Source organism: Dasypus novemcinctus, chromosome 27, assembly GCF_030445035.2.
Source record: "Dasypus novemcinctus isolate mDasNov1 chromosome 27, mDasNov1.1.hap2, whole genome shotgun sequence".
Lineage (NCBI taxonomy): Eukaryota > Metazoa > Chordata > Mammalia > Cingulata > Dasypodidae > Dasypus > Dasypus novemcinctus.
The window spans coordinates 24,340,068-24,361,873 of NC_080699.1; the positions used below are offsets into that span (position 1 = coordinate 24,340,068).

General features: G+C 57.2%; 1 protein-coding gene across 1 annotated transcript; it reads right to left on the reverse strand.

The window, feature by feature from the left end:
* Nucleotides 1-1,780: 1,780 nt before the first annotated feature.
* On the reverse strand, nucleotides 1,781-21,430 carry SCN4B (sodium voltage-gated channel beta subunit 4). Its single transcript, XM_058289021.2, has 5 exons — nucleotides 21,067-21,430; nucleotides 12,720-12,892; nucleotides 11,563-11,791; nucleotides 8,928-9,057; nucleotides 1,781-5,406 (listed from the first exon to the last, which is right to left on the reverse strand). The coding sequence occupies exons 1-5, from the start codon at nucleotides 21,125-21,127 to the stop codon at nucleotides 5,313-5,315; spliced, it is 687 nt and encodes a 228-aa protein (XP_058145004.1). The 5' UTR covers nucleotides 21,128-21,430; the 3' UTR covers nucleotides 1,781-5,312.
* Nucleotides 21,431-21,806: the final 376 nt, after the last annotated feature.

Consider the following 21,806-nt stretch of genomic DNA (forward strand, 5'->3'; position numbering starts at 1 on the left):
GGCCACTGGGGGCCCTGAATCAGGAGGGTCTCGCGCTTTCTCTGGCTTCCACCTCAATTCTGCTCCGGAAGTGACCAGATAACAGAAACTGGAGGCCAGAAAGCAAGTCTCTCCACCTCTTCACCGCCTTCACCTCCTCCCTCACCCCCTCTCCCCCTGCCTTGGGCCACTCGTTCCACCCGGGCCCTGGGTCCCACCCCCTCGGGTCCCCCCAGATGACTCTCCCTCCCCCCTCTGCTACCATGGTCTTTCCCTGTCCACTGTCCTCTTGTCCTCCATGGTTAGCCCCACTCCTATTTCTTCCTCCTGAAAAAGAAAACCATCCTCCCTCCTTCCTACCTGGACGATGCCCTCTCTACCCTTCACAGCGAGTTCCTTGAACTTGTAACTTCACCCCCCCGAGAGAGCCGTTTGCTCATCTCCCATTGCGCTTCAACACGTAGACCCAAGCTCCCACTGCCTCCCGCCCAGCTGTCCCCTTCCAGTGTGCCGAGCTCACTGGGTCACCCAGGCCCTTGGCGAGGCTGATCTTCCCACTCGCTAATGCTGTCTTCAGGCAGGGATGGTCACGCTTGATGCCTCTTGCTCCTTTGGCTTCCAAGACGTGGCTCGGTCTTGCCCCTTGGGCCTCCCTCTTCGGCCTCCATTCTGGCCTCCTCTTCCTCCACCCAGCCCCTGAGTCAGAGCCTGGGGTTCCCATGACCTGAATGAGACCACCCACCCCCCAGGGTCTGAGCAAACCTCTCACTCCTCCGTTCCAGGCCCTTATTTGCAACTGTCTGCTATTTCAGTGCCCTGCTAACAAGCTGGACATTTCCATAAACAGATCCGCCCTCTTCTCCCCACCCCCAATAGCTACTCTTCCCTCCTTCTCTTTCAGGGTGAGCCTACCCCTAAGAACCCAGTCCTCCTACATGACACGTTTAGGAGTCATCTTTGGCGCCTGGTCTCCTGGCCCCAGTTCCCCAAGCCAAGCCCCATGTATCTCAAATTCTCTCCACCTGGGTACTTCTCCCCACCTCCTTTCTGCCCTCATCTCTTTCCCAGGGAACCACGCTCACCCCATCTCCCGACTGGCTCACTCCAACCCAGCGCCGTCTCTCCTGCCGTGCACCAGCGGCTGGAAACCTCTTTTGGAGGCAGGAGGCCGTAGAGTAATTTATGTTCAGCAATGAAAAGGGGGCCATATGAGCTGTGTGGGGGTAGAGTCGTCCCTGAGGCACAAGCCTGAGCTCCCTCCTCCCCTCCCCACAGAGCTTGCTGCCCCCACCCATCCACCCACTCACAACAGCAAGTTGGGTTTACCGGTCAAGCAAAGCCCACTTTACCTGTGCGCACGCTCTTTAGTCACTAAGTTGTTTTGTGCCATTTCCTCTTTCACGTCGCCCTTATTGGTCATTTGGGGCAGATTTGACCTAGATATACACCTTAACTTGGGCCAGGGGATGCTTGGAGGGAGAGAATGTTATAACATTTAGTGGCAAGAGAATCACTACCAAGGTCATCAGTACAGAGAGAGTCCGGGCAGTGATCCCAACGTTAAAGGGCCACCTTTCCAAATTCACCAGAGAAGGTTCTGGAGCTAATATGAGCCAAACGCCCAAACACCTGCCAGCCCCTCTGAGCCATCTGACACGTGTTATCTCCCCGAAGCAAGGAAGGTTTTCCACACAAGGAGACTAAGGCTCAGGGAAGCAAAGAAACTGATGCTAACGACAGCTGGCAAGCCATAAAACCGGGATCCAACTCCCAATTAACCAAAAATGGAAACACCAAAACATTTCTATTAAACATAATTTTTATTTCATCCAAGGCAAAGCTAAATAAAATTCTACAATGCAGAACACGTTATAAAGGCAAGACAGTCTGCTTATATCCATTCTGTGCTTGAACACAAACCAAGGCTGGGTCCCTGTGCACCCCTGTGCCTCCCAGGGGCACGCCCGGACCTGAGGCCCCCCAAGGCCCCTTGCTGCATCTTTTTGATCTATAGTTACATAGGAAAATCGACTGTGGCTATTGTCGTCCAAGCCAGAGGAATGCACCATGCAGAAGATCATGGAAAGCACTGCAGGGGAGCTGGGAGGCGGGAGGGTAGGGGACGAAGTAAAGTGAAGCAGGCTATGGGATTTTCCCAGAAGACTCCCCTCCTGGTATCCGCCCCCCCAACCTGCGTCCCCTCCCATAGCTGCTGTCCAACAGTGGCGTGGAGTCATGGCATCCAGGGCATGGCGGGCTTCCCCTTTGCCTCTGACCCTTCCTTGATTCCAGCTATAGCTCGGGCCAGAAAATAAGGCTCCTGAAATGTCCAGAGTTCCCCGCATCCCAGGGGTACACACATCCCTTCCACCCAATCCCTTCCGTGCCAGCCCACCCACACCACAGGCACGCCCCCGGGAGCCCACGCTGCCTGCACACCTCCATGCTCACCCACACTCCACGCCCACGGCACACACACACACACACACTCTCACACTCACCTCCCACCACCTCGGGGCCACCATCTCCCACCCCCGCTGCACAGGAGGTTGGGGGAACCCCCGGCTCTGACTCCAGACCTCCCCAGCATCACGAGTCCATCCGGGCCACCTTCTGCTAAGTCCCTAGGGAACCCAAGGCCTGGAAGGCTCAGGCCCTATTCGGAGGTCAAGGGTGGGGAGCTGGGAAACACCGGGTCTTTGTTCCCACTGACGCCACTGCCAGCGCAAGCAGATAGGGCCACAGCTCCCAAGATCGACTTTGCAGATGGGGTGCCAGGAAACACCCTCATCAGCCCCTGGACACCACCCTCGACGACGTGCCAGCACTGAAGGGTCCGCTCGGGACACGTCCTGGTGCAAACCCAAGCCGTGTTTCCTGTGGAGGTCAGCCTGGCATCGGGGCAGGACAACTCTCTGTTGTGGGGACCAAGTTTAACATTCTTATTTCCGCCACCCATTAAATGCCAGTGGTGCCCCCCAGGCACTGGGGCAATGAAAAATGACACCCCCTACAGGTTCAATCACCTCTTTTGAAAACCGCCAAACAAAACCCACGGACAAGGAGCTTTAAGCAGCAGGATCAAGGTGTCTAAAATTACAAAGACTAAAAGAGTTCCAAGGGGAGGGGTGGGAAGAGAGAGAATTTGAGAGAGATAAAGAGATAGAGAGAGAAAGAGATAAAGATAAAGACATAGAAGAGACAGAGATATAAAGAAAGAGAGAGAGAGAGAGAAATAGGGATGGAGAAAGAGATAGGGAGAGATAGAGAGAGATAGAGATAAAGACATAGAGGAGACGGGGGGGGGGGGGGTAGGTAGAGAGAGAGCGAGGGGGGAAAGAGAGAGAAAGAGAAAAAGCGAGATCTAGGAACTGGCCACAGCACAGAAGACTCTGGACAATCCCCCCAATGAAAACAGCTGGCCTCCGAGCTCTTTTCCAAACCAAAAAGATGGTTTAAACAAAAACTCGCCGAGCCTCAGCACAGTCCTGTGAGGTAGGTAGGTGCTGTTACGCCCATTGTACAGGTGGAAAAGCAGAGCCCAGAGAGGAGCGCTGACCTGCGTGGCATCGCAGCAGACCAGGAGCGGAGAGACGGGAGCGAGGGCAGACCAAAGCGGGCGCTTGGGAGCCCAGGGGCGGTGGGCAAGGCCCTCGGGCCCCTGCCAGGTGCAGCTGTGCCTCAGTCTCCCCTCACCCCTGCCCTCGGGAAGCTTGCTTCTGCTTTGGGGCAGGGAGACCCCCGAGGCAGCCCCTGTACCATCTGGGGCACGGGGCCACTCCCCTCTCATCCCTCCTGGGGGACCAGAGGACAGTCTCAGAAATCCAACACGATCACGGTGGCGTGGCGGCAGATGGCGGAGACCCCCTCATGGAGACCCCCTCATCACGGCGTCGCCCTGCCTCCCCCACCCCCAGCTCCCAGGCTGTACGCCACTACCTCCCCCTGCCAGGGCCCCCCAATGAAGCACCTGGCAGGTGTCTCTGAGACTCAGTCCCTTGCCAAGGGGCCGGGGGTGTCCTAAGTCCAGCCCCATGACCCCTCATGACCTGGGGGGGGGGAATGCTGGGGAACCCTGGCCAGTGCCGCCCCCCGACCCAGCTGGCACGTGGGGAGGTGCAAGCTCGAGAGGGAGGGAGGCAAGAGCTAGGAGTCAAGGAACTGAGGCACGATCTAGACCCCGCACAAGGTATACACAAACCATCCTCGGAAAAGCAAAAGCAAACCTCCAGCGCCCTTTCCCTGCTCCTCCCCAATCCCAGGGGCGGGAAAGGGACCGGGAGGAAGCAGCCAGAAAACCCAAGGGCCCTGTCATTCCAAGGAAGCGGAAGCCAAGCAGGACTGGGGGGTGACAACCCAGGGGCGAGGGGAAAGTGGTGGAGGAGGTGTGCGAGGAGCCGGCCAACGGCAGGGGAGGGTTTGGGGGCGCAACCCCTCAAGCAAGGCGAGGCCACCTGCCGTCGCAGGGAAGGAGGCAGCGTGGGGCGAGCAGGCCCGGGGCCGCCGCGGTCCTGCCAAGCGCAGGAGAAAGCGCCACCGCGTCGGCAGGACGGGGGCGGGTGGTCCAGCAGCCCAGCAGCCCCGGACGCTGGCTCGGCCACCCCTGCAGCCCTGATTCCCAGGGGAGAAATGCCAGGCAAGGCTTGGCAGCGCTCCAAGAGCAGAGATGAGAGGCACGGGCTAGGTGGGCTGGGGTCGTCATGATCCAGCCCCAAATGGGAGGGTCCAGAAACCGGGGCGAGGAGGGGCACAAAGAGGAAGAGAGCGTGCTCCCCAACCCCACGAGAGGCGCCGTGGGGGATCGGGTACTCTACGGCGCCCCTCACGCCATCCATCCCCCCTCCAAGCCCCCCTCCCGCATCACTCGTGGCTCTTCCTTCGCCCTATCAACAGGGTCCAGCTATCGGGGCAGCCGTCTCTGACCCTCCCAGACGCCCTTGAAGAGAAATCCAGAGGCTCGTGCAGGGCAGGGAGACTGAAGGTGACCCCCTCTATCCAGATGGGGGGCTGGCTCCTGCCCACTGCCCCACGTCTGGGGTGCAGAGCCCTCCCCTCCTTCCCCTTCCAGTAGCTTCCATGGACCCCTCCCCCGCCCCTCCTTCCCCTTCCAGTAGCTTCCACGGACCCCTCCCCTGGCCAGCCCTTGTCCTTGGGAGCCCCAGCCGGGGAGGGGAGCGGGGCAGGCTGGGCAGGACCCATTTCTCCCCGCCCGGGACGACTACGGTTTGAGCCAAGCAGCGGGAGTCTCAGGCACAAGGGTTCTACGGCGGCGTCGAGCAGCGGGTTCTCCTCAGGAAGGAGGTTCCTGGCGGCCGCCTGGCCGGGAGCAGGGCTCACACTTTGGTGGGGAGCTTCTCTTCTGCCTTGGAGCCAGGCAGCCCGTTCTCCGTGTTGTCGTTCCCTGAGGAGCTCACGAGGCACTCCTTCCTGGAGAGGGAGAGAGGGGGGCACGGTGAGGAGGGGGTGAGAGCGCTGGGGGGGGGCCCACCGCGCCCAGCCCCAGGTCCTCCCCTGGCCCTCGAGAGGGGCGAGGCAGTTGGAGAAGGGCAAATCGCCTCACCGCTCTGTGCCTCAGTTTCCTCATCTGCGAAACAGATGTAACAATAGAACCTTCTTGCGGGAGGGCTGTGAGGCATCGGTGAGCCCTCACCTGGCACACAGAAGCACTCAGCACGGTGGAGGGGCACCAGGCATCCCAGGGACGAGGGCCAAGGGGAAGCCAAATCAGGGTCTCTGTGCCACCCCCGGGCAGAGGGTCCAGTCAGCAAGGAGAGAGCCAAGGGCCAGGCGCTCCTCCTCCGGCCCCAGCAGGCCCTTCCTCTCGGAGCTGACTGATCAGAGCAGAACGGGGACAGAGGAGGCAGGGGTTTGACCACGGGGATGGCGGCTCTGGGCAGGGGATGCGGCGGGAGGTAGAAGTGGCAGGAAGCAAAGACAGTGACACGGGAAGACACCCCAGGAGCCCCCGGCCTGCCCTGAGGGAACCCGCCCCAGTTTAACCAAGTCCCTCCTCAGAGGCAGGGCCCAGACTGAACACAGCACTCCAGGACCACCGACCGCCCCCGCACGCTGAGCTGCCTGCCAGCGAAAACGTCCAGGACATTTTCACAGCCGCTCTCGCTAAACTGCCTTGGGCTCGTACTGCCCCCCTCGACACCTCAGATTGTGTCGCTGGGTTTAGGGCCCCACCAATTTCACCTTACAGGACTGTGTCCCTAACTCCAGCCTATCAAGATCCCACCAGGTCCCAGTTTTGTTCTCCAACATAATCACGAGGCTTCTGGAAGTCCGATGAGTATGCCATCCCTAGTATCGTTCAGATGTTAATACTGTCGGTGAAGTGGGAGAGCCCCGTGGCACGGCCCCATCGGCCTCCACTCAGAAGAACGAATCCGTAAAGAAGGCATATCGGCCCAGGCAATAACGCACCAGCCTAGCTGTACCCTCAGAGTCCCTCCTGAGGACCTACTGCGTGCACGGAGCGCGTCAGGCCGGAGGATGGGCAAGTCTACAGGGCGCCTGCTCTCAGGAGACCTACAGTCCCTCGAGGAACGTGACAATACCCAGGGGACTGCACTGCAACGTGGTAAGCGACACGATGGAGGATACAGCCGGGAGGGCCGCAACGCTGGCCGGGCTAGGGGTCAGGGAAGACGTTGTGCAAGGGTCATTTCAGCTGCAACGAGCCAAGATGAGCAGGAAAAGGAGGAGGGACCCTTCCAGCGAGAGGGACTCGCTCGCACCTGTGAAGGTTCAGAACCCATCGTGACATGCCACCTGGCATCTCCCTTCCTCTCCGGAAGCTCCCACACCACCCCCACCCCGTCTCTGCTGTAATGCAGGCTTTCCTTGCCTCTCGCAGAGCTGGGGGCTGAATCATGCCTCCCACAAAAGGCACGTTCTGTCCCAGCCCCTGGCCCTGCCCTTGCTCTCAGGGTCCCTCCATCTGGAAGGCGCCTGTCTGCCCGCCCCCCAGGGCTAAGTGACATCCGTCTTGCGAGGCCTCCCTCAAATGTCCCTTTGGCCAGGAATCCTCCCCAAGGATTAGCCCCAGTATTTCACCCTCTTCTGAACCCCTGCAGCATTTCACCCCAGCTCTGTGCTGGCACTAATCCCTTCCACCTTCTATGACATCTATCTGTGCACTTGTCCTGTTTCCTTAAGGGCAGAATCTCATTCCTTCTAGAATTTCCTACAGCCCCTGGCACACAATACCTCAAAAATAGCCACCAGCAAAAAGCATATGTTAAAAATGGAATTCAGTTAAATATACAAGCATTAATAAATTGATCGTTTTCTTTTTTAAAAAAATTGCCATCAGTTAAGTTACAGGTGCTACCAGAATAAAAAATGAAAAATAATAATAACATAAGGAATAAATAAATAAACATAGGCACCAAAAGAAAGAAGGAAGGAAGGAACTCCACATCCACCACATAAGTCAGCAGGGTATGGTGGCAATGGCTCAAGCTTTGAAGTCGAGTTCATCAGGACTCATATCCCAGCTCTATCGCTTACAAGCTGTGTGGCCACGGACAAGTCACTTAACCACTCTGAGCTCACAATTGCTCAACTGTAAAATAGAAAGTATGGCTACTGTATAAAAATGCCTGGGGTGGGGGGAGGCAGGGCAGTCCCTGGCACACGGTGGGCATTCGAGGAAGAGCAGGAAGTATTATTGTCTCAGTAGCTCCCTCCTGCCCCACCACAAGAAAAGGCTGAGCATGCCTCGAGAACCCAGGGTGCCCCCAGCCCCGGACCACTCTGCCTTTTTAAGTGCTTTTATACCATATGGGGAATAATTTTTCCTACAGTTTTGCTCACCATCAACAGTAAGAATGGCGATTAAAAACAGAATTTGGATGGGCTCCATGCTTCCAGCCCCTCTCGAGATCTTCAGACTCCTGATGGCCCCTGGCCACGATGCCATGAGCCCCGCCCCCCAGCAGCCATTCCTCTCCGTGCCTGGGCTGCTCCCCCTCTGCCCACCCCAACTCCGTTCTCTTAACCCCCACTGCCCTGCCCGCAGCTTCCTTCCCCTCTTGCCGGTGGAATCCCCGCCCTCTGCAGCCCAGTCCCCCTTCTAGACAGAGCAGAAGGAAGCCCGCGGGAGCAGGGACTCTTCCCTTCCCTTTGCATCTTGTAGCTCCTACCACCCTCTCTGTTCCAATCAGCGGCAGGCCGGCCCTGTCCCCTCTTTCTTGCTCAGAACACAACTTTCAAATGCCTTCTTCCCCCTCGGGTTTCGCAAGATTCACCACCCCCTGCTTTAGAGCCTGCCTGCCACTGTTCTGGCAGTTCTAGGCCTGGAGGAGGCACCCTCTGTACCTCCCCTACCTTCCCCCCACCCTTCTCCTGACAGATGTCTATTTTTACTTCTCAACTAATCCTAGGGCTTCCTGGGAGGCCATATGAGCCTTTTTAGGTTTTTCACTTGCCCCATTTGAATTTTCAGAATTTCACCATAAGAGGTGCTCATCTCATTAGAAAGGTCTTCCCTTCCTAGAGCTTCTGTAAATGGAATCTGGCATTTTCTCTAATTAAAAAAAAAAAAGTCTTCCTAAATCCTTTGGCAGGACTTTAGGTTGGGGTAGAGGGAAACGGAAAGAGAGAGGCTAATGCGACAGCAAGGAAGACAGTGGGAAGAGAAAGAGCAGGTGGAATGTAAGGCTCATGATTCATTCGTTCAATAAATATATCATCAGGAGGACGTGACGAGGAAGTGAGATGGCGAGATGGGGCTGAGGGTGCAGGAAAAGGAGTGAGAGTGCAGGATTAGGAACGGAGGGTAGAGCTAGGAGACAGACGAAAGGAGGAAGGTTGGTGGGGAGAGTGGCAGGGGGCGGGCGAAGGTGGAACGCGAGGAGAAGCGGAGGCTGGGAGTCCCCAGGAGCCGGGCTGGGGCCGGGCTGGCGGGAGGAGAGGAGCATGCTGGGAGGTCCACTCACTTCTTCTCCTGAGTCTTCTTGAGGATGAAGGTGATGAGCTTCTTGAGCAACAGGATGACGATGAGGAGCCCAATGACCCCACCCACGACTGCCAGGATGATGAGCGTCACCGTGTTGTCCACGACTTCCACTGTGTGGCCGGAGAAGGGAGGGAAGGGGGCGTCACCCCGAGCCAGCACCACGCAGGTGCCAGGGCTGTGCGGCCCCCACCCCCTGACCTAACTGGCTGGTATCTGGCATGTGCCCCACCCCAGGCCCCCAGCCCTCCCCAGGCCTTGCAGCAGGAAGCAGGAGAAGCTGGAGCATGGCCTCCTCGGCTAAGTCCCCATGACAGCCATGCACACAAATTCTAGAATAACCCAGACTCAAGCCCACAGCACCCGGGTGGACCAGGTGACATGGGCCCCAATCTGCCATATGAGAATTCCATTCAAACTTCCTAGGTCTCCTTTGCCGGTGCAGAAAAAAAAATTAAGAATCTCCCTATAATCAATTAATCAATATCTCTCTATATCACTGTCTCTATCTCTCTTTATATCTCTTATATGGTGGACTCTGGAATGAGATAGGTCCGGATTTTAATGACAGGCCTGTCACTAACTAGCAGGCCACCTTGGAGAGACCACTATCCTCAGTTTCCTCATCTGAAAACTGAACTTCCCACACCTATTCCACCCACAGTCTATGCCATCTCTGTTGAAAACTCCCTCCTTCCATTTGCTCTAACTCCTCTCTTTTTCGCAAACCCCATATCCAATCAGTCTGAGAATCCAGATTGTTCTACCTTCGAGACAAATCCAGAATCTGGCCACACTCTACCACCCTGGCCCAAGCATCTCCAGCCTGGATGTTTCTGATCACTTCCTAACTAGTCTCCTAACTAGTCTCCACTGCAGTGATTACCTCCATTCTTGGCACAGCAGCCAGAGCAAGCCTGCTCAAGCAGTCTCGCCTCTGCTCATTAGTTCACGGTGGCTGCCACCTCTCTCGTGCTCACAAGGCCCCACACCATCTTGCTCATCTCTTAATCACCCTGCTCCAGCCACACTGGCCTCCTTCTTGCTCTTCTGACATCTGCCTCAGGGCCTTTGCACTTGACATTTCCTCTGCCCGAAATATCTTCCCAAAGACATCCTCTTGGCTTCCTCTCTTACCTCCTTCCAAGGTCCTCACTCTATGCCACCTTTCCCAGGGAGGCCTTCCCTAGCCAGCCTGCTGGGATTCCATCTTCCCCTCTGTTTCGTTTTTCTCCACTGCACTTTTCATGTTCTATTACAATACAATTTCCTTCTTTATTTTATTTATTATACATCTCCCCACACTAGAAGAATCCATGAAGGCAGGAGGCTGTCTCTCTTGTTCATGCTGTATTCTCAGCCCCTCGAACAAAGTCTGTCACAGGGCAGGTGCTCAGTCAATAGCCATTGAATGGATGGACGGACGCATCTGGACAGATGGAGAGAAGCCCCACCTCGAAGGGACTTGGGGAGGAGGAGAGGAGCTAAGCTAAGGGAAAGCCCCTAACCCGGCGCCTGGCACCCAGAAATACGTCATAAACATCGGTTCCCTTCCCCTTCTCTTTCCTCCTGAAAACCTTGAGCACAAAGCGGGGTCACGGGCCCAGACCAAGAAGAGGAGGTGGTGCCATGGGCAGACTTGACTCGGGTGACTCTGGGCCGGGAGAAAGGCTCCAGCTCCGCCCTTGACGCATCCAAAAGCGAACTGCTGCCCTCCGTCCCCACCCCTGCACCCAGGTCACCTCTCCAGCCCTCCTCACCTCCCCCTTCTCTAGCCCCCTTCAGCCGCCAACCTGGCTCCTTATCACATGCTCCCTCACTGTCTAATTGCGCCCCCCACGTCACACTGGATTCCCCAACTAGGACGTGTGCTCCCAGAGCGGCAGGCCATGTCTTATTCCTTCTGTGGCCTGCGCCTCTCCTGTCCGTGCCATGCTCTGCCCTCTCGCTCAATTACTTCTTCACCTGCCTCCTGTCCTAACTCAACCGTAAATTCTCAGGGAACAAGCCTCTGTATTGTTCATGGCACATTTCAGTACCATCATCTTTTGCTAACAGAATAGGCAACAGTAGTCATGGCCAGCAGAGAGAGAGAGAAATAGAGCGGGCGAGAGAGAGCACCCTCTTTACTAGTCACAGAACACTCCCATGCAGCTTCTCCAATCTCACAGCCACCCTGGAGAATGAAGTCGTGGTCCCACCTCACCGATGAGGAAAGCGAGGCTTGGAGTGTATTTCAGAAGCTCTTCAGGGACGGAATAAGCATTTGAGTTGAGCTCCTCTAACTTCTAGAAGTAACTCTAGATATAACTTTTTTATTTATTTATTTATTTTAGGAGCTAAAACCACTGAGCTACATCCACTCCCCAATGGGTTTTTTTGTCTGTTTTTAGGAAATACCGGAGGTTCGAACTCAGGGCCTCATACATGGGAAGCAGGTGCTCAACCACTTGAACTACATCTGCTGCCCTTAGATATAATTTTATACTTGAAACTATCAACTGAAAGAAAACACCAGTACGGCCCATCGTTATCATTTCACTGTAACACTGAACTGGCCACGCCCCCCACCAAGTCCCTCCCACTCCGGTGCCTTTGTCCCACCCCATCCTGCATACATTTATCAACGACGTGGAGGAAGATGGTGGCCTGGTGCTGAAGATAATTCTCCTTGGGGTTCTTCACATGGCAGGTGTATTTGCCCGTGTCACTGAATTCCAGGTTCCTCAGCAGAATGGAAATGTTGTTCATCTTCTCCTTGGTGCTACCCTCCAGGGTGATGCGGTCATCGTCTTTCAACTTCACCTTGGGGTCAGACTTCTCATTTTTCACAGTCCCGTCTATGAGCTAGGAGGAGAAGAGAAGGTGGCCAAGAAAGAATCAAGGGCCCCCTAGGGTCCTGAGCATCCCTCCCCAGGCCCACAGACAGCCTCTTTTGGGGTCAATAGCTCGGCTTGTCTAACCTGAATCTTGCTTGCTGCAAGCTAAACCCATTTCTTTTCATTAATGTCTCCACAAAAAGTAGCACAGTTCTTACTGCTTTTGTCATAAGGGCTTTTTATACAACAGTTCCTGCAAATATGAGACTCGTTTCCCTCTGACATTTCCCACTCAGCCTTTGTTGATAATGGGTCCCCTGTCCCCCCAAATTCTGGCCCTCCACCAAGACCTCAATCAAACCTATAGCTCTGCCCATCAGCACCCTCTGAGTTTGGCATTTAATCTTACCCCAAGTTGGTCTCTTGTGGCTTCCTAGTGTTACTCCTGGGATACTTACTAGATTGCAGGGTGAGCACTCAACAAAAAACTGCTGAGTGCTTCACCACCCACTGCCACCCCCAGCCCCGTCAAAGGTTCTGCACATCTCTTGCTCTTCTCTAGTTCCTCTCTCCTTTCTTTCCAAGTCTGGCTTCCCCAGTCCTTTCTTCACTGGACTCTTCTCATTCCCTCTCTCCAAGGCTTCCAAAGGGTGGGTCTTTCTCTCTTTGCCTGTCTTTTAAGTTAAATTAATTTTTACACAAGCAATCCAAGTTCCAGCTCTTTCTTAATTCTTTGCAAGAACTTCAACAAACCCCAAATTCTGGAAAAGTACAGCCTGCCTCCCATTAGATCCTTCTAGACAGGTTCTGGAAAAAATACTGGGACACGGGTGACAGAAAGTGGGTTCTGGGGACCATCCCAGTGGGGCTCAGAGCCTGGGATGGGAGGTCTGGGGGCAGGGGCAGAGAAGGAAGGGGGAAGCTGGGCCCCTGCCCTCCCCGTCGCCCACACTTACAATCTTGAACGTGTCGCTGCTGTTGTAGGACCACCAGAACTGCAGGTTCTCGAAGCCGAAGCAGCTGGAGAAGGTGCAGGGCAGCAGGATCTCTGTGCCATTGACAGCGAAGATCTCGGTGGCCTTTCCCACAGACACCTCCAGCGACAGGCACGCAGGGAGCAGGAAGAGACCTGTGAAAGGGGCGCCACGTGCCTTAAGGAAAGTCCACAGCAACCTCCAGGCTGGAGCTCCAGCAGGGGGCATTCGGACAAGGCAGGGCAGGGAGGCTTGGCCAGACAAGAAGGACTCTGCCACCCTCCGTGTCACCTTTGGGAAGGTGGTTCTCTTACTTCAGTTGACACTGCCCCGGCCGCCCGCCGCAATTCGCTCCCCGCTTCACGTGGGCAGGACTGGATCCTGGGCCAATTGGTAGCCCTTGTGACACTTGGAATGGCCACCAGGGGTCACTGCAACCCAAGAAAACAAAGCCCCGGCACCCTTGCTCTCGAATCCTGCAGACCCAGTCCGGGGAAGTGCCGGACACGGCTCTATTTGCACTTGCAATTTCCCGTAGTAAGACGCCATCCCCGCCCCCCCGCCCTTTTTTTTGGCCGGGGAGGAGGGGTGTCTGTGACGTGAAGAAGAGAAAAGCGGCAGCCGTGGTCCCCGGACCCCAGCCTCTCACCCCGGAGCTCTGGAGGCTCCTCCCAGCCGGTTCCAAAGGGGCAGAGGAGCAGAGACCCCTTCGACGGGACCTTGCTTGACCATCAGAATCAAACGCCCTCTGGCCACCGAACACGACCCCGAGAGCAGAAGGAAGACGGACTGGCCGGGATGGAGCAAGGGGGTGGGGTGGGGTCTGGGGATTGGGCACCCGGGCGGAGCGAGGGCAGGACATACCCGGGAGGCAGATTCCTGGGAACGCAGGCCTGCCCGCCTGGGGTGAGGACGGCGCTGGGCCCGGATTAGCGCCACCCCCACCCCCACCCCCACCCCTCGTCCTGGGAAGGTCCCCTGCATGCCCCTACAGCTTCTTTTCCATTCTCTCCCACCCTCGCCAGTACATCGATCCTGCCCCTCCCAGGCCTCCTGCAGTCCTGCAAATTCCTTCAAGCAAACTCCATACGCACCTGTGCCTCAAGGTCATGGGCGGGAAAGGGGGTGTAACTGGACACCTGCCCCTCCTTACCCCTAGGTGAAACGGACACCCAGGTGAGGGCCCAGAAGGGGACCTATTCGGGGTACCCCATGATCATCCCCCTCCCCGAGAATAAGGATCCTTTACTACATCCAGATCCTGTACGGTGTTATTAATCACATTTTACAGGTGGGGAAACTGAGGCTCAGAAAAGCCAAGTGATATGCCCAAAGTCATACAAATTCTAGGGGACGTTAAAATCCGAATGGGGGGGGGGAGTGGATTTGGATCAACTGATAGAGCATCCACCTATTACATGGGAGACCCAAGGTTCAAACCCCGGGCCTCCTGACCCATGTGGAGCTGACCCATGCGCAGTGCTGATGCACGCAAGGAGTGCCCTGCCACGCAGGGGTGTCCCCCGCGTAGGGGAGCCCCACGCGCAAGGAGTGCACCCGTAAGGAGAGCCGCCCAGCGCGAAAGAAAGTGCAGCCTGCCCAGGAATGGCGCCGCGCACACGGAGAGCTGACACAACAAGAAGAAACACAGATTCCCAGTGCCACTGACAAGAATACAAGCAGACATAGAAGAACACATAGTAAATGGACACAGAGAGCAGACAACTTGAGGGGGTTGAGGGGAGAGAAATAAATAAATAATAAATCTTGGGGGAAGCGGCCTTGGCCCAGTGGTTAGGGCGTCCGTCTACCACATGGGAGGTCTGCGGTTCAAACCCCGGGCCTCCTTGACCCATGTGCAGCTGGCCCATGTGCAGTGCTGATGTGCATGGGGAGTGCCCTGCCACGCAGGGGTGTCCCCACGTAGGGAAGCCCCACAGTCATCCCGTAAGGAGAGTCGCCCAGCATGAAAAAAGTGCAGGCTGCCCAGGAGCGGTGCCGCACACACAGAGCACTGACGCAGCAAAAGGACGCAACAGAACGCCGCAGAGATTCCAGGTGCCGCTGACAAGAACACAGGCGGACACAGAACATGCAGCGAATGGACACAAACAGCAGAGACAATGGGGGGGATAAATAAATAAATAAATCTTCACACACACAAAAGAAACTATCTGTATAAAAAATAAATAAATCTTTAAAAAAAAAAATCTGAACCGGGGTCTGACTCGACAGCCAGTGGAGAGCTGAAAGCAGCGTGACCGCTGGAGCTCATGGCCCCAGGTCTCTCGGCCACCTCTTCCCAGATGCAGTTTTCTCAACCCCTTGGACTTCCAGCTGGCAGCTGGGGAGCCTGGAATGTCAGAGCTAAAGGACAGATGATCCATTAACCCCGTCACCTCACTTTACAGACATGACAACAAGGCCCATAATGGGGGCGAAGTGGCTGAGGGCAGCTCACAGCCCTACAGGCCATTCCCAGAATCGTCCTTGCCCCCCGGCCAGCCAGGGTCGGTCTTGTAAAGGTCACCAGTCTTCCTCCTCCTCCCATCCTCACCCTCAGAAAGGACCTCTTTTGTCTAACGTAGTCTAACTTGATTCCTTCCTGCTGCACCGTAAACCATTTCCTCTTATTTTGCCCACAGGGAGAGGACAATGATGCAGTTTATATGGTCACGTGAGCAACGTTTTTAAATGACAGAGGGTGCCCCAAAGAGAGCTGGCAGCACAGCCTGAGGGCAAAGTGGGGTGCCCAGGCTCCCCAGCTCAGAAATCACACCCCACAGAGCCGTCGCCCAAACGTGACCTCAGTCACTGTCAATAACATAATTGTTGGTCTTTATTGAGCAATTACTACGCGCCAGCTGCATTTACTGCTCACACCCATCCCCTGAACCACGTACTACAACTCCCTATCATAGATGAGACAACTTAGCATAGAGAGGTGAAATAATTTGCCTAAGGCCAACCAGGCAGACATTTCCAGCACCCAAAAGCCCCCAAACAAGAAAATCCTTCCTCACATCCTAATAGAGTGGGATTTTCCCACGAGGGTTCCAATTTGTGGCAGGAGGCTATTTCAAATAGTCCTCATTTTCTGATCAGTTCCTGCGGGCCAGGAATTGTTCGAGAGAGTGGAGATTCTCAAACTTGAGAGAACATCAGAATTGCCTGGAGGGCAGTTGAACACTGCTGGGCCTCACCGCTGGAGTTTCTGATTCACTAGGTCCAGAGCCAGGCCTGAGAAATTTCATTTCTAAAAAGTTCCCAGGGAATGCTGTGGTCCTTTACAATCAACCTGCTAGAGGATTTATATATATTAACTCCAGTGTTTTTTTATTAGAATGCTGATAGGACTGTATCATTATTTTCACTTTCCAGAAGATGAAATGGAGGCTCAGAGAGGTGAAGTAATTTGGCCAGGGTCACACAGTTAGTAAATGAGGAATCTGGGACTGACCACTGACTGCAGGCATTTTATACACACCGTCTCATTTAATCCTCACAATTACCCTATGAGTAGTTATTTTTTTATCTCTAAAATACGAATGAAGAAACAGGCCCAGAGAGGTTAACCTGCCCGAGGCCCCACCACTGGCGAGTGGAACAGCAAGTGGAACAGCGGCACTGCCGCTAGAGCCTGCTTTCACCCCTCTGGGGAATGGCCTCACCAAGAAAACAAAACCATCGGAGCTCAACAGACCTGATGTGGCTTCCCTTTTGCTTCTGCGCCCTCTTCTTTCCCCGAGGTCTAAGGACAGAAGTCAGACCAGGATTCTGCCCTCCAGCACTGGAAGATGGCATTGTGGTGGGGGACCCCAGCTCCACTTCTCATAGCCCAGCACCCCAAAAACCCAAGAAGCAGGGTTTGGAGCCCTGGCCGGGCAGCTCTCAGGAGAAGAGCGGCTTCCTGCTGGCTGCAGGCAGGTGCTCGAAGGAATCCCACAGCTTCCAGCTCCAGCGTTCACCAGAGGCCAAAGCCCCCCTCCCCAACCCCAGCCAGAACGAGATATCCAAGCGCACCAAAGATGTACCTCGAAAGCAAAATCTCTGTGAGTGCTTTAAATAGATAAAAGCAAAAAGAAGGATCCAGAACAGAGAGGGAAACTCTTCCTTTCCAGCCTGGCTCACGATACAAGTGCATGTTCGTGTGTGCCCACATGGATGAGTTAACTCTGATACACTCAGGACTCCCAGAGTGAAGGCTTGCTAGTTCCCCCAGAGGGGACAAAGGAAGCCAGCACCCAGTCCAGAGCCTGCAGGAGTTAAAGCACCAGAGAGGGTGGCAAAGCCTGGCTTCTCCACGACACAGCCTTCCCAGCCAGACATGGGCAAGTCCTCCCAGCTGGGAGGCTGGGCCACCGGAGCCCAGGGGCCTGCGAGGCTGTGCTGGGGGAGAGGAGGGAGCAGGTGTAGGTGTGGACCCACCAGAGGCCCGAGGGGGGGGGGGGCTCCAGCAGGATGACTGAGCCAGCAGGTGCAGGTTAGGCCCCACTCTGCCTGCTGACCTTGAGAAAATCAGAGGCTCTACATCTGGTGCACACATCCCCAAAGCAGGGCACGGGTGGCTCTCTCCTACCAGTTTGGGGTAAAGCCAAAACATGAGATTATAAAACACAAGAAGGGCCCTCGTGACTCACTCCCTCTGTCCTGAGCATCTGAGGGGGGAGGGAGCTGGCATTTGGGAGCAGGGAGGGGGACTGGACTGTCCCCCATCAGGGGTCTGGATGTAACCAGGGCACCCCTAGCTTCCCTTAATGACCAGCGTCGGCCAAGGATATCTCCAGGCCATTCGCACGCTGATTCATACTTTCACCTGCATCACCCCTTGGAAGTAATTATTGTCACGCAGTTACTTCCCTGGAATAACTTTCTGTGGTTTGTCCTGAACGTCTCGCTAGAAGTGCAAGGTGTGCATGTGTGTGTTTGGCGGTGGGGAATGGCTTTCTGGCATTGTGGGATTGCTGAGCAAGTCCTCCTATTTACTGCCCCTCGGGAGCCATCCGGCCGCCCCAAAGCCTCGTCCTCCCTCGCCAAAAGGCGCTTCCCTCTGCGCCCGCCCCCCTACAGCAGCCCTGTCCTTTGCCCTTCTCTGGAGTCCAGACGCAGGGAGCAGGAAGGCAGGTCAGCTCACCTGCCGGCGTTTGGCCTGAGGAATGACTCAGGGGACTCAAGTGGTGTTTAAGTCTGAAAGCACCTGATGCCCGCCGCCCGGTTTTACCACCCATCACGCCAGCAGGAATCTTTGGGCCACCACCATACATTCTAAAGCAGAGGCCAAGGCAGGAAATGTTTCACCACCTTTTCCCACATCCGGGGATCAGTGACACCCTCCGGGGTGGTGGGGGGGAAGAGGGGCAGGCCAGGGCCGCCGCTAAGTTTAGCCTGGAGGGCCTGCTGGCGCTGAGGGCGGAAACACAGCTGGCTTTAACAGGGTCACCGTACACTGGGGCGCAGCCTTAGAACCTGGAGGCAGGAAGCGGCGCCAGCAGGACAGGGCCCCCTGGGGTGGAGGCCCTGGGGGCCGTGGGAGGCAGGGGTGGGCCAGCCAAGGCCCCCGGGCCCTGCCACGAAGGAAAGATTCCAGCCCCCTCTCCCTAGGCAACCTGCCGGCTTCCTGGCCAGCCCCAGGAGCTTTGCGGGAAGGAAAGCAGGCCCCTGAGAGGCGCCCGCTGCTCCTCGGAAAGCCTCTGCAAACAAGCCGGGCAGTGTGCGGGCCCCTCCTCGCGCAGGCCACAGAAGGGGCTGCGCTGGCGTGGCCCTCCCGTGCCTGACGCAGACGTCCCTTCAACCCTGCGAGGACCAGCAGCAGGACAGGTTGGGAGAGGCTGTCCCAGGGCGATCCTACCTGGAGGTGGCTAGTCGCAAGGGCCACCCGGGCCTGCTCTCTTGGACACTCCCACAGGCCTGCGCCTCCAGCAGCCTTAGGAGGCGAAATCATCACCGTTTCCAGAGTCAAATGGGGTCTCTCCGTCCTTGCTCACTCTTTCTTTTTTCTTCCTCTGAGTGGGACTAAGCACCCTCTTCTTAATTGCATTCTCATTAAACAAGCCCTTAATAAATACATACCAAGGGAAAAGAGGGTTGTACAACATAGCCTCCTCACAAGTGATAATTAGACACAGATCACAGCAATTAAGCAAATCAGGGAACAAGGACGGGGTGGGCAGGACAGATGTGCTACCAGTTCCAGGCTTAGGAAGGAACTGGAGCCCACAGAAACCTCAGCTGCAATAACACCGCCTTGGAAACGGCCTCTCAGTGGAAGGAAAGGGTGTCTTGGGTGATCAAAGGTCGCTTGAGATTGGGTTGGATGTTGGGTTCGAGGCTGGGAGGGTGAAGGACCCTGGGAGTTTCCTGCTCTGCAGCTCGGTACCCAGTCCCCGTGGCCCCCCAAGCCTCTATCCTCACGCCCTGCCCCAGAGCCTCACCCTTTCTCTAATCCCTAAGCAACAAGTCCTAAGGACTGTCCCCCTCCTAACGCTCTGGTCGACTGGGAGGCAGCTTGGTGTGGCAGGGCCATCAATGGACCAAGGGGACAAATCGCTGTCCCTCTCTGGCCTGGGGGTTCCTCACCCTCTAGGAGTTCTGGGCTTTGGTTTCCAAAGTTCCTCCCAGCTCTGACGGCCCCAGGAAGCATCTCCACTCGTTGGTCCGGGCGTCTTGAGTCACCCCCCGCTGGACTAGAGGTGGCGCGAGAGCAAGAGTGCAGCCTGGGTCCACGAGGGCTTGTCAGCCACTGCTCGGGCACGGTGCACAGAAGGGGAAGGGGGCTGGCCGCATCCCCTCTGCAGGCCAGGGGGCAGGGGGCAGAGCAGGCAGGGCCACCTACAAGTCACTCTGCCCTCCCCTAGGCTCCCTGCAGCTCATCCAAGCCTGCTCCACTGGGCCCCCACCTGGTCTACCGGAGCGAACAGCCCCAGGAGGGGGTGGGGGCCTCCACCTGGAGAAAACACCACAATTCCCCCACCCCTGCGGCACACAGTTTGCAGCCCCTCTCGGTTGCCCACAAAACGCTGGTTCTATGAACAGTCCGAGGGCAGCCCAAGAGCGGGCTCAGGCTCAAGGCTGCGGCGGCAGGAGGAAGGAGGCCATAGGTGATGAGAAGCCGGGCAGTTTAACGCCTGTGGGAGTCTGAATTCCCCAGCGGCCCTTCACCCCTGCCCTAGCCCCAGGGGAGCCTCTGCGGATCTGAGAAGGGGCGAGGACCCTCACAGAGGCCCCGATGAAACCAGAGCGCCATCAGTGCCAAGGGCAGAAGAGAAAACGCCCGTGTCTTCTATCTAGCAGTAGGGACAGAATTAAACCAGGGGTCCCTGAGTGAAAGAAATACCCCCCTCTCCCCCTATCCCCACTCCCCAGGTGCCAACACGACAGCTCTGCAGAGTTAACTTTGCAGAAACAGCAGCTACTTCCTTTACAGGCTTATGGCTCCCTATTTCCAGCACCAATATCTACTCCTTGTGCCTATCCCAGGGAGGAGGTGCTGCCAGATCTGACCGACAGAAAGGGGAAGGTGCCAGAGATGGAGTCAGCTTACACGACACCCAGCCGTGCTTTAGGAGGGATCACCTTGGGGACTAAGAAGTATCATTCCCTCATCTCTTGGGGTTTGACACCCAAACCTATCACTGCAGATGAAGAGCTATTAATACCTATTCCATTCCCTCTGCGTCCTCTGCCATGGCTCATCAGTGTTCACACGCACCCCAAAACCAGGAACAGGTGAAAAGGTCCTCCCTATGGAACCCCTGAAGGAAGAGAGGCAGACCCTTCCTAAATGGGGGCTGAAGCGGCCCCCCACCCCCTTGTGTGTGAGGATTGAGGGAAGGTAGTGGGCCCTGGAGGAGGTGGGCAGCAGAGAAGACACCCAGGAAAAGCCCGCCACCCAACAAGCACACAATTGCTGTACCCTTGACACCTGGGCAACCAGCATCCAAGTTGCAAACAGCGCTGGGCAGGGGCCGAACCCACTACCCCACGTGTAGCCCACCTCGCGTCCCTAAAGCACAGAGCCACCTCCCCGGCAGGCCTGAACCCCGAACTTGGGAGGCCTGCACTGCAGCCCCAAGACTCAGGAGCCGGGAGCCGAAGGCACCGGGGACCGCACAGAACTAACCCGGAGGCAAGCGGGCCGGGGGAGGGGGGGGGCGCGCACGGTCCACCCGGAACGCGGCGACCCGCGCCGGGCGTCGGGCGAGAAGCGGTGGCCACCGTGCCCACTCGGAGTCGCCCTCCAGAGCCCACCCCGTGCAAGGCATCCCGGTCCCCGACCGTCCTCTCCCCCGCAGAAGAGGCGAGAGAAGCGACCGAGCTGGAGCTGCCTTACCCAAAAGCCCAGCGCCTAGCCATCTCGCCGTGGCCTCGCCTCGGTCCCCAGCCCGGGGCATGGTCCTGTGCTCTCCGGAACGCGCCGTGCGGGCGGAGAGGGGGGCCCCGGGCTCAGCCGCGCTCTCAGCCCGCTGCCCCGGAGCTTCTCGGTCCGCGCCGGGGAAAGTTAGTGCGGAGAGCGCGAGAGGGGGAGGGGGGCCGGGGGAGGGGGAGGGCGCTCGCCCGCCGCCTGGAGCCGGCTGCGGGAGCAGCGGCTGGAGGAGGGGGGAGGAGGAGCGGGCGCAGGAGGGGGGGGGAGGAAGCCGAGGAGGACGGCTGAGCGCGCGCAGGGGCGGGCCAGGCTGCGCCTCTCCCCTGGACGCGCTCCAGCCTCAGGAGGGGCGGTGGCCGCGCGGGGCCGGGGGGGGCGCCCGCACCTGCTGCGCACCCTGCCCCGCGCGCCCCTGCTCGCGGTCCCGGAGCCCCGGGAGCAGGCTGGGCCCCGCACTCCCCCTCCAGCTCAGGATGGGCTGCTGCGGCTTAGCACTGCAGGGCCGGCCCGCAGCCGCCCGCATCATCCATCCCCGCGCGGAGCTGCCAATTAGGAAGGTAGTTGGGGGGCGGAGAGGGCGGGGAGCAGAGGTGGAGTTTTTCGGTCGCCGGGAGGCTGGTGGGGTCGGCTGGGGGCGGCACGGGTACGGCCGGGAGTCCCGCAAAAGGACCTCTGGAACCTCCGCAGCCGGCTGCCGCAGCCGGGGG